The 17060-nt window shown below is 42.0% G+C and overlaps 1 protein-coding gene across 7 annotated transcripts in view; it reads left to right on the top strand.

Moving 5' to 3' along the window:
* NR2C1 (nuclear receptor subfamily 2 group C member 1) overlaps positions 1-17060 on the top strand; it is a 110090-nt gene that overhangs the window by 48271 nt on the left and 44759 nt on the right. For all 7 annotated transcript variants that reach the window (XM_029601600.1, XM_029601603.1, XM_029601602.1 and 4 more), the window contains exons 4-8: positions 221-305; positions 1707-1886; positions 2941-3088; positions 3458-3548; positions 3910-4094. In XM_029601600.1, coding sequence (XP_029457460.1) covers positions 221-305; positions 1707-1886; positions 2941-3088; positions 3458-3548; positions 3910-4094 — 689 coding nt within the window. The remainder of the gene's footprint in view (positions 1-220; positions 306-1706; positions 1887-2940; positions 3089-3457; positions 3549-3909; positions 4095-17060) is intronic.

Consider the following 17060-nt stretch of genomic DNA (forward strand, 5'->3'; position numbering starts at 1 on the left):
GTATTAAAGGGTGCGTGAGGTCTGGGTAGGTAAAGAGTAGCCGTGGGACTGTATTGGGATGTTCAAGTATCTTCTGTAGGGGGAATGGAGCAGCCTTCTAGTGCTTTTCACGAAGGGCCAGGATTGATTAATTTGGGAAAAGAGGGGGAAGGGTTTTACAAAGGGAAATTAATTATTTAGAAATAAATGTATACTTTTGTATTTCTGTGTGTTGTCTTAGCTTTTAACAGGGCCCTCTTCCTTGGACCAGAGCCCAAACAAACCGGTCTTTGACCTCTGCGTCGTTTGCGGAGACAGAGCTTCAGGTAATTTCTTGAAAGACACAACTGTTAAATTAGCAATTTCCAAGCTGTTTTGCTTGGACAAATTTTATCTTCGAGCATGCCAACATTATTTTTCATTGATCTAGTTGAAGGCATCATGAACAGAGTTTGGAAAAAAAACCCAAACAAAAAGCTTATTGCTACAGGATACGGCGGCTTCTGGTCGCTAAACCGTATCCTCGGCAATAGTTTCATGGCATTGGTCCACAAAACTAGTCCTGGCTCCTCTGAGCACTGGAAAACGCTGACATTCTGCTTCCCATCGTCTGAAATGAAAACCACAGGCAAAGCGTAAAGACGAAAGATTAAATATGGTCCGAGGTGGAAGAGTATTTAGATAGTTTCAGAAGCTAGGTCAGTTTTTTGTGTTTATTTTTGTCTTTTTTTTTTCCCCCGCCCTCCCTCCAGTCATTCCTTCTCTGGATGGGGAGCAGCCTTGGGCTGTAGCATCTCCAGGACCTAGTCCTGCCCCAGTGACTCTGCTTCCCTCCTGGCCAGGGCTTGCTGCAGTGACTTCCATCTAGGCCAGTTTATAGGCGCCCAGGCAAGCTGGTGCCCTGGGAATTTTCTGCCCTTCAATATGGCACACTGTTAATCCCTATAAAGTAGATATTCCTCTGTGGTGCTCTTTTTTTTTTTTTTTTAGGGGTCAGATGCATTTGAGATTTACAGCGGGGTGCTCTTGGTTGGATACAGTAAACCCCTGTATTGTGGTCTCCAGGTACTCCGGCATAGGTTGTATCCCGCTGAGTTTCAGGAAGAGACTGGAATATCTGCCTTCTCCTCAATAACTGAGTTGATTTTGGGTAGTGGTTTGCTGTTTGATCTGATGCTGGGGATAAACACTCTGTGTCGGAGCACCTGTAGACTTTCTAACATGAGTAATCTTGGCCAGTCTTCTTTCCGGACCCTGCTGTGATGTGGTACAAGACTGGTAGCTCTTCTCAGTGTATGATAACCACAGTTCTCTGCTGCATTTCTGTACCTCATTCTCTGACTTCTCGCTGCAGAGAGTTGCTTAGATGTAGTATTTAAATTTTCCTCCACTCCACATTGCTTTGCTGGTGAATTGAGATCTTATATTCTTCTCTTGTTACGTGTGACTGTTGACCCTCCCATGGGCATCTCCTTCTCTTCTGTATCTTGAGGTTTTTGCTTCCTTAATGCTCCTGAGTCCCACTAGTCTCAATGGGTGAGATGCCCGGATCCTCCACCCAGCCCATCAGGCAGTGCATAGTGCTAGAATGCATTTTTAATAGATTTTTATAGACATTCTCTGAATTGTGTACAGTTTTAATCTTAAAATAAAACTGGAGTAGGAATGTCGTGCTTAATTTTGTAAATGGGCTTTTGTTTATTGTATTTTTTGTAACGCGGAAACAGGACGCCACTACGGAGCAGTGACTTGTGAAGGGTGTAAAGGCTTCTTCAAAAGGAGTATCCGGAAGAATTTGGTTTACACGTGCCGAGGGTCCAAAGACTGCATCATCAACAAGCACCACCGGAACCGCTGTCAGTATTGCCGGCTGCAGAGGTGCATGGAGCTTGGCATGAAACAAGACTGTAAGTGCCTTGAGATCTGGGAAATACCCAGGGAACGGTCGGCAAGATTTTCAGATGCAGCGAGCGAAGCAGCTCATCTGCGAGTAGCGCACTTTACCCGCAGTCCCTTGTCAAGAATACAAGTTCCTTCCCAGCTGCGTAGCACTGAAATCTGCTTTGTCCTGTGACTGTTTTGTTCCTTGTAGCACTAGGCCTCGAGGGCAGGCCTTAGGAGCCTGTTTTAACCACCTTTAGATGTTTTGCATTCAGTTTGCTGCCTCCATTATCTACCCAAATTGTTGTCCCTGCACCTAAAATCATAAACTAGGGTCTTGAGCTTGGGGGGTGCGTCACGAAAGGACCGATTTATTCTGCACGATTCTGTTTGTCTCAACCACAAAAACACCCATCTGGTGACTCGACATGACAAGTCACATAGGAGGGATTCATAAAGAGCTGGAGAGTGCCCTGGCCGGATGCTGCTGACTTTCCCGAGCTCGCTTAAAGCATTAACTGGAGGTCCACATCGAGGGGGCACATTTTTAGTCTGCTCGCAGTGGGGCAAAGTCCATGGGTACTTTATAGCCGTGATTTTCAAAGGAATGGGGGCATGACCTTTTGCTATGAAACTCGTAGACATCTGCACCTGCTTTTTTTCTGCGGGTTACGGGGTTTGTTTTTTCCCACGGAAAATGCTTCCTGTGGGTTGGAAAACATAGTCTCTGCATGTTATCTTCCCTCCCTGCCGGGAGCATCCACCTCTCATTGCAGCAGACTCTGAACCGCCCAGAGGGAAGACTTTTTCAGACGTAAATCGCCATTCAGCCACATAAATAGCTTTCAGAATTGCCCTCTCCATGTTCTAGGTTCATTTTTTAATAACTCCCCAAAAGACCAAGAGGAACCTATTAACTTCTTATCCTTCTCACCCCTGCCTTTCTCCCACATTTTGCTTCTAGCAGGAGGAACTCCTGCTTTAAGAGAAGTGGGTGCATTAACCCCTAAATTCCTGGGCAAGCCGAGTGTAGACGAGTCCAGCTCTTTCCTCTGACGATAACCTTCCTACTTTCCCCAGCCGTTCAGTGCGAGAGGAAACCCATTGAAGTCTCCCGAGAAAAGTCCTCAAACTGTGCCGCCTCGACAGAGAAGATCTACATCCGGAAAGACCTGCGGAGCCCTCTGGCTGCAACCACCACCTTTGTGACAGACAGCAAAACGACACGGTAGGCCTCTTCTTGATACGACTGCATGAAAGACAGAATACTGCTATTTTCATTTTACAGCCTGAACCTGGAATATATATATATATATTTTTTTTTAAATACTTTATTTTTGTCCCAGTTGGGCTTCAGCAGTACTTGAGCACCGCTGAAAACCAAAAGTTTTTTGTATAGGTGGCCCTCTCCCCTGTTCGGGGCACATAAGTTGGTAAAAATCATTCTGCAAGTGGTCACAACCCAGTAGTGTTATGATAGAGGTAGCGTCGAGACGGGTTTCCAAGGCTGCTGCTGCTTTTTTTTTGTCGTAAATTGCACTTTTGTTTCCATTTGCCTGCTTTTATAATGTTTGTATGGTAAACCCTCTCATTTTAGGCCAACTGGGTTTCTGGACTCAGGAATGCTTGTGAATATTCACCAGTCTGAGCTGAAAAGTGAGGCCAGCATGTTAATGACACCTGATAATGTGAGTAGCCCTGAATTGTTTCACCATACAGCTGAGGGTTTTAGTGGCACCGTGCCTTGCAGAGCTGGTAGTCCCGTTTCCCAGGGGAATCAGGACATGCAAATTCCTATTCAAATTGCACGACATGGTGTTCTGTTCTGTTCATCAGCTTGGGCTCTGGTTTCTGGACCTTTGCTGCTCTTGTATTTCCCTGAGGAAAAATTAGATATGGAATTTGTCAGGCATAGATAGATCCTAGAGATTGGCAAGTAACACATTTCCACTTCAATTGTGTTGCTTTCAGCAAGTGTAGGTAACCGTGATGTAACGTTTTGGCACTGGCAGCCACCTTGATGCCAGGTTCTCTTCTCTTCTCTTCCAGGTTGAAGCATGTCAGGGGGATTTAAGCACATTAGCAAATGTTGTAACGTCCCTCGCAAACCTCAGTAAATCCAAAGACCTGTCTCAAAGCAGCACAGAGCTATCCATCATCGAAAGTTTAAGCAATGGTGATTCGTCGCTGTCAGAAATCCAACAAGAAGAACACTCGGCCAGTGACGTTACAAGGTACGGGCTTGGCCTGGCTCGAGCTTAGGGTGGGGGAGGGCAATGCTTAAGAATTGGCAACAGAGGGAGTTTTTGTGAAGGACTAGGTGTATAAGGAAATGTGGTGCGGATGAATAAAATCCTCCACCTCTTCTGTGTTGGCAAAGTGATCCGTTTATTTGCTAGTAAGAGGGCAAATGTCGGAGCCATTCATCTATCTAATCCTCCTCTGCTCAGCTAAAGTGTGTGCTGGCTTCCATAGTGCGTGCACTTTGAATAGAGTTAAAAAAAAAAAAAAAAAGAGGGGGTCTGGTTGGGAAGTGACGGCATGCTTACTTTTTTGATTTTCAAATGTACGCCTGCAGTTTTCCTTCCAATTGGCTCCTCACTCAGTATACAGGTGTTCTTTACGTTGACTTTCAAAGAGAAAATACTTGGATAGTTTCACATAATATAAGAATTGCCATACTGGGTCAAACCAAAGGTCCATCAAGCCCAGTATCCTGGTTCCAACAGTGGCCAAGCCAGGTCACAAGTACCTGGCAGGATCCCAAGGGTAGACAGATTCCTTCCTATTTATTCCAGGGATAAGAAGTGGATTTCCCCAAGTCCACCTTAATAATGGTTAATGGACTTCCCCCTCAGGAATTTGTCCAAAACTATTTTAAACCCAGTTACGCTAACAGCTTTCACCACATCCACTGGCAATGAATTCCAGAGTTAAATTATCCATTGAGTAAAAAAATATTTTCTCCTCTTTGTCTTAAATGAATTACCTAGTAACTTCATTGTGTGTCCCCTAGTCTTTCCAATTTTAAAAATGACTACCAAGTCCATATGTTAAAATCACTTGTGTAATTTAGAGCTTCTCCAAATTGCCCTCTAAGACTGACAAAACAATGTAGCATGCAAAGATGTATCAGAAAGTGTATTGCTCTTTTGTGTGAGAGTTTTGGGTAACCTACAGCATTTATTCCATGTTAAACTTTTTCACTTTTGTTGTTCCTTCACGGTTGGTTTTCCTATTTGAATGAATGATTTGTCTGCCTCATTGACACACACAATCATTTTTTAATTGCAAACAAATCTTTTTTTTTTATTTTTTTTTTTCCCTGAGCTGGTTTGCTATGCAGCCTTCCTTTTCTCTGTGTTTGTTTTTGTTCTTCTGTTTTTGGTCTAGCAGGTTATTCATGTCCCTTAGGGCAGATTCTGACTCGTGCCAAACTGAGCCTCAATGCCATGAGCCACCATTCTCAACTGTCTGGAGAGATCTACCCCTCGCATCCTGATCACCCATTGCCATGGCAGTCTTCTGGCTGAGAGGCAGCTCTTTTGCCAGCCAGTAGGCGCTACTGTTGCACTGTGACTGGGTCAGCAGTGTTTTTCAACGCTGACCCTCCTCTTCCTGCGTCCCTTCTGTTGTGTATGTGCCTGTCCCTGACCACCCTGTGCCAGCACCCCCCACCTCTCCTCCTCTCCCTTTGTTCTGATGTTCATAGTCAACGCTTGAGCCCCTCTGACTCTCCCCAGATCAGTTGCTGTCTTCTGCACTGCGCGGTTCTCAGTGAGTTTGAGCCGCTTGGTGTCTGATGCCTTCGTCACTGTTCTCGTGAGACTGGTGCAGGAGCTCAGGTGTCACTCAAAATGCACGGAGAGCTGCGCAGTGCCAGAAGACGACTGTTCTAGGGGACAGAACCCCCTAGGGATCATTGTTTAATTGCTCTCATTAGTTCATAAAGTGGTTTATGAGTGTAATTTGTCTTTATATGTTCCAAATCTGAATCTCGACATTATCAAGATTTTAGATTGCGGCATACCAGATCCAGAGCATTTTCTATTATAAGCCCCGGTTATTGGAACAAGTTGCCAATAGAGTTGCGCTCAGAGGTGGACTCTAAATCTTTTCAGAAAAAATTAAGGACCTGGTTTTAAAAAGCATTTACTCAAGTAAAACTGGGTTTTTCTCGAGCAATTGCACCTTACTCGAGTAAGTGAGCTTTTGAAAGTTGCTACAATATACGCCATTGACTTGTCCATAGGATTCACTCGCGTAAGTGCACTTTACTCGCATCAATGGCTTTTGAAAATTGCTACGGTAGTATGTTACGTTTACACACGTAACTCCTTTGAAAATTACCTCCTAAAGACTTATCTGTGTATGCAAGTTTATCCGGGTTGATTTCTGAAGGCTTTAAGTTGCAGTTCTGGCTGATTTGAATATTTTATAACTGCTGTAGATTGTATTTTATTTGTTTTACTGTTTGATGCTGTTTATTTTTTGTGGGTATGTGATGAGCGTAATCCACACTGAACATTTTAGGATTTCCGGAATATACGGTTTTTAAATAAATACATAAATAGGGCCACTCACGGAAGCCCAGTTGAAAAGCACTGCCCTTTAGTATCCCCTGACCCAAGCAGCCAGAGCCGGCTACAGGATTTGATCCAAGGCTTTTTGCATGGCAACAGTGAGCCAGCCCTGGATTATGATTATTTCTGGCGTGGCACTGAGGTCATGGAAGTTTTCTCATATGCACGTCCACCAGCGGTGCATTTCCTTGTGATCTGCAGAAACTGCTCAATATTTGGAACTGACAGGCTTAGAAGTGTGGGTGTGTGTGAAACATCTGTTTACTGTTTTATTCAAATGCAGATAAAAATGTTTGGTGGCTCAAAAACAGAACAAATACAGTAAATTTTAAGGAATTTGAAAGAAATAATCTAAATGCCTTCTCTACCTGCTGGCTTTTGCATTTCTCCTGAAGCTGGAGGCTGCGAGTTTCTTCCATGCTGTGTAGGAAGGGGGTTGGTGAGTTGGGCCGGCCTGGTGTGGCCAGTGTCTTGCATTGCCAGGTGCAGGTTGCTGGTTTGATCCTAGAGACAGTCTTCCGCTCCCTGGGTCTGGCTCGGGCCGAGGATGCTGTGGAGACAGTGTTGGGAGACTGCATTCTGGACCTCTTCATGGTTTCTGCCCCAGGCTTGTCACTGCAATGAGCATCCTGGATGTGGGGAGGGTATAAAATAAGGGAAAAATCCCTAGATATTTGCGCATGAAGACTCGTGGCACTGGATCCCGGGCTTGGTTCCATCTGAGCTGGAAGTACAAAAGAAACAGAAGGAAATTGCTGGGTCAAAAAATGAGCTGAACTAAGAGGAGTGTTCTGCAGCTGCCCAGGTCAGAGGGACAAGTCAGACGCAGATGGACAGCTCATGCAATTTAATGCAGCAGATTTCCTCATGCATTTTATTTTCCTGCTGGCCTCCTTCCAGTCTGCCATTGCACTTGCCAAGCAAGGCTACTGGGGTAGATATTCAAAAGCCATTTAGATGGAGAACTCACAAGTTATCCGTCTAAGTAGCAAATGTGGCATGTTCAGCCACTTATTCAGCTATAATTTAACCAGATAAAAAAAGGGACATTTCAAGGGTATTTCGCAGAAGGGCCGAGATATTGGACTAACCTAGCCAAATATCAGGTATATCCAGCTAGGTTAGGCCTGAATTTATGAAAATGCACTAAATATCGCATGCAACAGAAAAAGGGGCATGTTTTATGCTAATAGGCAGTTTATCGCAATTTGCGCTAATACCTATGCGAAGCGCTAAGTTACCGTAAATTGCAATAACTTTTTCACACTTTGAGATAAGTGCCAGAATTGTGGTATTTCCTACATACAACCACTGGGGGGACCATGTTTACTATCAGGGTCACTGAGAAGAGAGAGAGAGCCTAGCCTAGCCATAATGTCCTAACACTAGATAGTTATTTATATCTCTATGGGAGGCCCACCTAGTAACTGGAGGTGAGGTGTAAGTATTAGTGTAGGGGTTAGGGGCCACTTTGACATTCAAAGTGAGATGTACGAACAGAAGAGTGCTCTCTTGTGAAGATTTGATGACCCTCGGATTGAGGAAACTCACCCAAAGATGAGATTTGTGCAATGTTCTCTCAACCTAGCTTGATGTTACCCAGGTAGAGAGTCCATCAAGCTAGGTTGACAGAACATTGTACAAATCTCATCAAGAGAGCACTGTTCTGTTCGTATGTCTCACTTTGAATGTCAAAGTGGCCCCTAACCCCTAAACCTCACCTCAAGTTACTAGGTGGGCCTCCCATAGAGATATAAATATCTATCTAGTGTTAGCGCTCTCTCTCTCTCTCTCTGTCTCTCTCTCTCTCCCTCCCTCCCTCCCTCCCCCGGGAGCATCAAAACTACTGACACAGGCATTTGAGATCGCATCGCAAAATGTGATAAAGCCTAAACGGAACCTATCGCACGGCTCAATGCTACTGAAAAAGGTGTATCTAAAATCGGGGGCTTAACGCATGCAACAACGCCTTATAGCATTTTGATAAATGACCCTATTAGCCAGATAACTTCAGATTTGCCTCCGAGTAGGTCTAAGTTATCCGGCCTTGTGTGACTGAATCTAAATATTTGATGCTTTATGTGACTGGACAGTAAGGTGGGCAACTATCTGGGGTTTTATCTGGCCTTGGTGGGAAGGAGCTTCTGAGAATCAATTCTGGTGAATCGGGCATGGATACGCCCAAAATGAGAAGCTTTCTTAAATCCTGAATGAAGAGCTGACTGTTGTTCATGGACAGATGGCAGCAGCTGAGCTGCTCGGCTTCGGTCCTCAGGGATAGCAACGGATTGAACACAACTCCTTTGTGATTTTTTTCAGTGGTAAAAGTCCAGGGTGGGTACTGCAGAGATCTTTTGGGGATAATTTTTGTAACCCCGTGCATCCCTTACACTAGCTTTCGCAGTGGGCTTATGCGCATAAATCCGCTCTCCCTGTAGGTACCTGGATCAGTCCAGACCACTGAGATTATGCCTCCCTTCCAACAGATGGAGACAGAGAATCTTCATTCTATGATATTGATTATACTGAAGGGATCACAGGTGGCACACCAGATTATATAGGGGGTGCTTTTCAGTTTGATTCTCTGACTCCATCTGCTGGAAGGAAGGCATAATCTCAGCGGACTGGACTGATCTGTGGTACTAAAGGAACGAAAATTATCAGGTAAGAAACTAATTTTCCTTTGAAAATTATCCTGGCGAAGCTCTGCGCATGCACTTTGACGCGCATAGTTTTGCTGAGAAAAATTTAAATGCATGCTTTTTAAAAAATCAAAATCTATGCATAAGGCCCAGTCCTGGAACTCCTCACCCCCTGTGTGCGTAAAAATATGTGCATACTGTTTGTAATAACAACTCTGATTGTTTGCAAATAAACAACTCTGACCAAGTCTTAAATCACACAATAATATATTTATTATACTGAGTATAAGCAATGGTATACGCAGGAAGCAAAGGTATACTTACAACAATGTACATAGCACATCTATGGTCTGGAACATTTGCTTAATTTTTCCTTTTTGCAAACTCTTTTTATATACATTTTCAATAAGCTAATTGATAACTACTATTTACTCCAAACCACAAGATTTCAGTTAACCTCGCTGCAAATACAGCTGTTCTTTGTTCCTGTTTGATCTTATCTTACTTCATATGTACAAACTTTCTTCACAGATACCCTTTTTCAGATCTGTTATCTTCACAGATACCCTTTCTCAGACCTGTCATCTTCTTATCTTATGCTCATCCTGTGACTTCACTTGTTGACGTTTCACCTGGATTCTGCTAATGTGTGTTTTGCTTTGCAAAACTAGGCCATAGTTCATATGTTGCTTTGCAGAACTAGGCCATAGTTCACCATAGCTTCTTCTTCTTTCTTCAGAGCCTTAATTCATTTTGAGGCCTCTGGTATTTTTTCCTTCAGGATATTCTACAATCCTCCCTTGAGCCAGATTGACTCTGGCTCACATTAGGTGTCTTCATTCTTCACACAGGGGAACAGCATAGAGACTAGGGTTTTCTTCTTTGTATCTGTGGACACCTCCCTAGGACCTCCCTTTTTTAACTGCTCTCACTTTCCGTTTCCCAGCTATCATCTGTACTGATTGTGGTTTGGACCATTCTAGTAGTTCTCAAGTTTATATTACTATACGCTATCATATTGGTTACTGGTTTTGGTGTTAGCATCTTTGGTCGACAATATTGTAATACTGAACAAATACATGGAATACAAAAACATAACATTATACCTAAAACTAGTAATCCAAGAAAAACTCCTACTATCCCCTTCAAATGACTAGATAAGTTAGAAAACCAGGAGGTTATGGAATCCCACCAAGTTACTGAGATTCCTCCCTCAAAATCGCTAACTTGAAGTCTAGCCAGTTCTTGTATCTTTTGCATTGCGTTGTAAACTATATGAGAGCGATTAACCACTACTGTACAACATTCAGAGCTATTAAGTACTGTACACAATCCGCCTTGGGCAGCCAATATATAGTCCAGACCATGTCGATTATATGTAGAAACAGTAGTTAATTCATCTACCGTGTCTTGAAGGGCTTTAAGGGCGATTTCTAATTCATGCGTGACTACATGGAGAACAGATTGTAGTCGCCGAATGGCCATTCCCAATTCAGCTGCAACTGCAGGTTGGGCAAATGGTAACCATGAGGTATAGCTTAATGCATCTAATCTAGTTTTAGTTAAAGGGTAGGTGGAATTAATATAATCCAATGAGAGTTGGATTGCTTGATCTTCAGGGACAGCTGAGGGAACACTCCTTCGGGAGCGGGTATGCATAGGGTGATTTAATGGAATAATTCGAGAAAAATAGTTAAATGTAACTAACACACAAAATTCATAGTATGTAGGGAGTTTGAGGAAGACTATTCCATCACACAACCAATAATGTCCAACATAAAGATTTGCAAAGTTTTGTATTACGGTATCATTGCTATTGTCATAAGGGCCATAAACAAAAGGAGATTTATATTTTCCTAATACACTACAAGGAACCAAAGATAAGTCATTTTCAGATGAACAGTTATTGTCTGCTATGTTGAAGAGGTCACACAGACGTGGACAGACAGTGTATGTGGAATTGAAAGTGCGTATATATTGGGTGTCGGTGGCTACATGTACAATCTTGGACAGATTTGCTATACATGGGAGGCAACCTGGTGGAGGAGATGCAGTAATATGTGAAAATGTGCAATTACAGCTTATTACAATGTCAGTGAAAGGAGTGCTGGGTAAGATGGTTCCCTTACGAATAATCCATGTTGTATTGTATGTGGAGTAAGTATAGTTGCAAGGAATAGGGTTCGGGGAAGTAACATTACTAAGGCAAAGAAAACCATTTTTTGGTAAATCAGCTGTAAGTGGGGGAGGTTTGGCATTACCCAAATATTGTGTCCATGTTTGTCCTGCTAATGGATCTATGGTCATATTGTGTTGTCCATTATCTTTAAATCCTAAAATATGGTGTAATGGAACTGGAAAGGAAATGGCTGGGACATGTGAATGGGCTTTTTGATGTGGAGTACAGACGATACAATCAGTAACATCTGCTGGAAGAGTCTTTACTAATTCTTGTATTGTCTGTACCCACAAATTTGTTAAACCTGAGACAGGGGCCTGTTGGAGAGGGAAAGAAGTAACAAGTGGCCATGTATACGTTAGTACATATAAACAGGTTAGTAAACATAACATTTTCTTTTCCTGCAGTCGTCAGTCTACTTCAGAGAGAAAAGATAATGCAACAGTCCAATTATAGTATCGGATTAAATGTCCGTATATCCGACAAATGTACCCAAGTGGAATGTTCAGATAGTTTAGCAGCAGTATGGCTGAGGTCTGTGATAGTGAAAGGTCCAACGTATATCGGATCCTTCCAAGTCTTGTGGGTGTAATTCTTTCGTAGTACTTGATCACCTACTGAAAAGGAAGCGCAAAAAGATTGTTTAGGAACCTTTTTCGATTCAGTCTGTATGAGATCTGCTGCCATGGCTACTAGGGGCTGAACTTTTTTCCAATACTCTACTTGAGTATCAGTTTGTCTTATTCTCACCGGATTCATAATCCGTCCTGTCTGTAATTGAAATGGAGTAATCTCATGGATTGTACCTGGTGTATTCCGTATATTCATTAAGGCCAATGGTAATACATCCAACCAGGTATATAATTTGTTTGTTTTGTTTTTATTTAATGCTGCTAGCAATACCCTCAATTTTGTTTTCAATATTCCGTTATATCGTTCTACCAAACCATTCGAGGTTGGCTTATAGACTGACACACGTCGATGGATAATATTACAGATCTCTTGTAATTCATTCATAATTTGATTATTAAAGTGTGTCCCATTATCAGATACAATTTTGATTGGACATCCATGGGCTGGTAAAATTCTATGTAAAAAGGTATCAATAACTACATGAGCTGTTTCTTTTGTACATGGGAAAGCTTCTATCCAATGTGAAAAGCTATCCACCCATACCAATACATACCGTTTTCCTTTAACTGCTTCAATCATATCAGTGTAATCAATGTGCCATTCCAAACCTGGTCCCTGGGGGATAGGCAAGTTCCCAGGACTCACAGCTGGGCCTCGACGAGCTATATGAGTAGAACAGACTAAACAGTTATGAATTATCTGTACAGCTAAAGCATAAAGATTCTGGTTCCAATGATTACTTTGTATGCCTGCTAATAGTGCAGTGGCAGACAGATGCATGGTTGCATGCCATGCCAAGAAGTATCGCAACACTTCTGATGTTGTCAAACATTTTTTTCCATTAGGGTGGAGCCATTCTTTCCCTTTTTTATAACATCCAATTGTCACCCATTTCTGTAATTCCTCACCACTAGGTTGTTCATGGAGTATGTCAAGTGGCATGGGATATGGAGTATGCATTAATTCTGAGCTAAACCGTGTTTGCATAGTCATTAGTTTCACGGTAAGCACTTCTGTAGCAGCTTTATCTGCTAGGTCATTTCCTTGTGCCTCAAAGCTCATATGTCCAGTATGTGCTGGCGTCCATACTATAGCAGTTTTAGAACCAACCCCTTCCCTTTTCGATAATAAATTCAATATTTGTTTCCAGTTGTTGATATGTTGTAAGGGCTGACCCGTGGCAGTAATCATTCCCCTTCTTTTCCATTTCAATAAATGGTATTGTAGAGAACTAACTACATATGAACTATCAGTATAGATCGTGCAGTGCTCTTTTATTCCTGAAGATTTCAAAGCTGCTATTACAGCAAGGAGTTCAGCTTCTTGTGCTGTTACACCTTTCTCTGTTTGATACTGTATTTTGGTAATAATATCTAAACTGGGTGTAACACTTAATGCTGCAAACGCTGCTTGCTGGTCTTTCTGTGCCCCATCTGTAAACCATATTAGTCCCTTGTCAAGGGGATCAAACTGGGTCAGTAAAAGATCCGGGATATCTTTTCTTTCAATTTGTCTCTGTACATTACTAGGAAAAAACAATCTAGTAACTTATTCTGAGCTTTCGTGAGAGGTGCTGTTACTATATCTTGGCCAGTCAATATTGTTTGATATTTACCAAATCTGGTTGCTGTCAATGCAGCCTGACTAGTCGTTAGCAAATGATGTATTGAATGAGCACAGTGTAAAATTAACGAGCTATATGGCATCATAGCTCGCCATTTACCAATAGCGGCGACAATAGCAGTTAATAACTTTGGAATTTCAGGTAGAGCCATTTCCACTGGACTATAGGATCCAGATAGAAATGCCACTGCTTGTTTCGGTGTATCTTCTTGATTTACAAAAGCAGCCCATGTGTTTCCCATGTCTCGGACCCATATATGCACTTTCAGCCTGGGGTCTACAGTACCTAAGGGTTCAGCCTGTAGTAAAGTCTGTAATACATCTTGTATTACCATTTCGTCATCTTCAGTCAATTTTATTGGCGCATAAGACCCAGTACCAGCCGGTACCTGTAAATGCCTCAGTAGAGGAGAAATGCGCGCTGAATAACTTGGTATCCATTGTCGACAGTAATTAAAAGTTCCCAATAAACCTCGTAATTGCTTTAAATTCTGGGGAAACTCCTGTTTCTGTAGTTCTAACAATAGGTCCTTTGTTATGTGTTTAGTAGCTGAGGATATTATTTGACCTAGAAAATTTACTTGAGTCTTAGCTAATACACATTTCTGTTGATTACATTTATATCCTGCCTCACCAAGCCTTTGTAATAATTTAAATGTCCATTCACAACATTCTATTTTAGTTTCAGCAGAAAGCAATATGTCATCAACATATGTAAATAAAGATACTGATTTAGGTAAAACACTTCTGAAATGCTCTAGATCCTTGTTTAATTGTTTTGAAAATACAGTCGGGCTATCTGTAAAGCCTTGGGGCATCCGTGCCCACCGATAAGCTTTTGTGCCTAATACAAAAGATGTTAAATCACGAGAAGCAGTATGTAAAGGAATTGCAAAGAATGCATTAGATAAATCAATGACAGAGTTGAACTTATATATGGGCTGTGTTTGTAATAATGTCAGAGGATTAGCACATACTGGATATTGTGGAATCACTATATCATTCAATGCACGTAAATCATGAACAATTCTGACATCATTTTCTCCTTTTGGCACAGGGAACAAAGGAGTATTATAGGGTGACTGTGATTCTTCAATAATACCATGTTTTAACAATCTAGCAATATGTTTCATAGTAGGTTCCATTAATTTTTCTTTTACTGGATAAGGGCTCACATTTGGTCCCAGCTCAAATGGTACTGTTTTAATTCGATAAGCTGGAGCTGTTTTTGCCCTACCATAAGGAGACTCTTCAGTGCTCCACAAATCTAAAGGTAGTTGATCCCATTTCCATTCATCTGGGATTTCATTCTCCTCCTCACTTCCTATTGAAGTGAGTAAGGAAAGGAGGCTCTTAGATGCTGGGATTTTAAAGGTGAGAGTTAATCCAAATTGAGTAAGTAAGTCTCGTCCTAGTAAATTTACAGGGCAATGCTCAGCAATTAAGAATTTAACTGAAGCTTCTCTTTTACCTTGTGTAGTGTTAATTACTACTGGGGTTAATTCAGTTAAATGTTTTTTACTGGGCTTGCCATCAAAGCCAATAGTGGTGTTTGTTTCAATGGATCTTTTTACAGCGCTTGGTTTAACACAAATAACAGATGATGTAGCGCCTGTATCAATCAAAAATTGCATTGGAACCTGCTGAGGACCTACTAATAGTTGAATAAATGGCTCTGAATTATGTAAGAATACAGTATCTCCCTGGATCATTCCTCTATTCCCTGCAGTCTGTCAATAATTACCTTGGTCCCACACAGGGAATTGTGAGGGCTGTTGGCCAGCCTGTAACTGAGCTGGTGCTGATAACGGCGATGTCTGCAATGTTTGGTTAAGCGGCGGCGGTGTCTGTAATGTTTGGTTAAGCGGCGGCGGTGTCTGTAAAAATGTTTGTTGATCAGGGACTCCTGATCGCCTGCATTCAGTTGCATAGTGTCCAAATGACTGGCAATTCCAGCACTGCACATGAGCTCTTCTATCAGGGGACGGTCTATTCATTATCCCTTGTGCAAAACCTCTTCCTCCCCTTCCCCTTCTCATCCCTCGACCTCGGGGGATATAGGAGGGATATGTTCCCTGATATATTCCTTCATACGGGGTACGCGGAGGACCCTGTATCACATAACAATCCTGTATATCACTGCCTTGTAGGTTTACTGTATCCTGATTTCTTTGTGTTTTCATATTCTTTTTCTCTTCTAAGTCCGCTATCTGTAATGTCATTAATTTGCTAGCCATTTTCTGTTGCTCTTTATTAGAAGTTCTTATCATTTTGCAATGCACTGAGGCGAAATGCATTAAAGTGTTTCTCACCTCTGGCCATGTTTTTGTTGAAAGTGCCACAACATTATTCAAATTAGTCTGCATATTTGCAGGCAAAGTAGCATAGAATAAATGTAAAAATACAGGGATGTTTGGCTGTATATCAGCATCCTGCCCAGTTTGTGCCTTATACATGTCCATACATTTTGTCAAGTGCATTGCAAAATCAGTTAAGCCATCCCATTTGGTTGCAGTGATGGCCGTAAAATCTATGCTTGTAGGATACAGGACATTTAAAGCATTTACCAAATCTATCCTATCTTGGCCTTGGAAAGGAATTCCGTCGGCAATATGGGTGAGAAGCCTTGGACGTGCGCTTACTGCTGAGAGTTGTGGTAAACTAATGCCGGAAGCTGCACATAGCGCCTTAAAATCCCCTATGGCTAAATGTGTTCCGGCCGTATTAGTATCTATTGCCTCGAGCCAGAGCCTTGCTCCTTTATGTATACTAGGCAATTTTTGTATAATCGTACTAATATCTACTGGTGTATATGGTTTATAAGCTGCAATGGGTGGCTGTTGCCCATTATCTCTTAAGAAGATAGGAAATTCTTTCAATTCCACATTATCTTTCTTGTTTCTTACTCCCTTAGCAGGTGGCGAGTTTAAATCTTGTATACATTTTAACCATATGTCTAAACCTTTTTGGATAAATTCCAAATCTTCTGACTCCTTGCAATATTTGTTGACTAATTCCCTTATTTCTGAAAGCTGTGCTTCAGTTACTGGCCCTTCCGGGTGGCAAGGAGTGTTTATATTTGCATTGCCTAATTCTGTCTTAACAGTGGTCCACCATGGAGCCCCATATGAACCTTCCTCATTCGTTTTAATCCTTTCTTTAATCATCTCTGGTGTCAAGGATGACCCTTGAGCCGTTTCTGTTGACCGACTCTGTGGGGTTTCTGATAACACATTAACCCGTAATTGCTGACAGTCCTTGCCATCGGCAGGTGTCAGGTGCACTAATCCCTTAATTTTAAAGTTATCTGTTCCAGGGAAAAGCTCAGCAGCTTCCCGTTCAAATTTAGCTGCTTGTTCTAAGTCCGGATATAAGGGTTTAGGCTTTTGTACAGGACCTTTCAACGGACCATAGCCTGCTGGTATAGGCATTAAAATTTCTTGATCACTGTCTTCCAGCAGGGGACATGTAGTCACATATGGGGGCGGATTTAGGGTTTTTGATCCTATCTCACCTATAACCTTATTTTTCTTTTTTATT

The sequence above is a fragment of the Rhinatrema bivittatum genome, chromosome 4, assembly GCF_901001135.1.
Source record: "Rhinatrema bivittatum chromosome 4, aRhiBiv1.1, whole genome shotgun sequence".
Lineage (NCBI taxonomy): Eukaryota > Metazoa > Chordata > Amphibia > Gymnophiona > Rhinatrematidae > Rhinatrema > Rhinatrema bivittatum.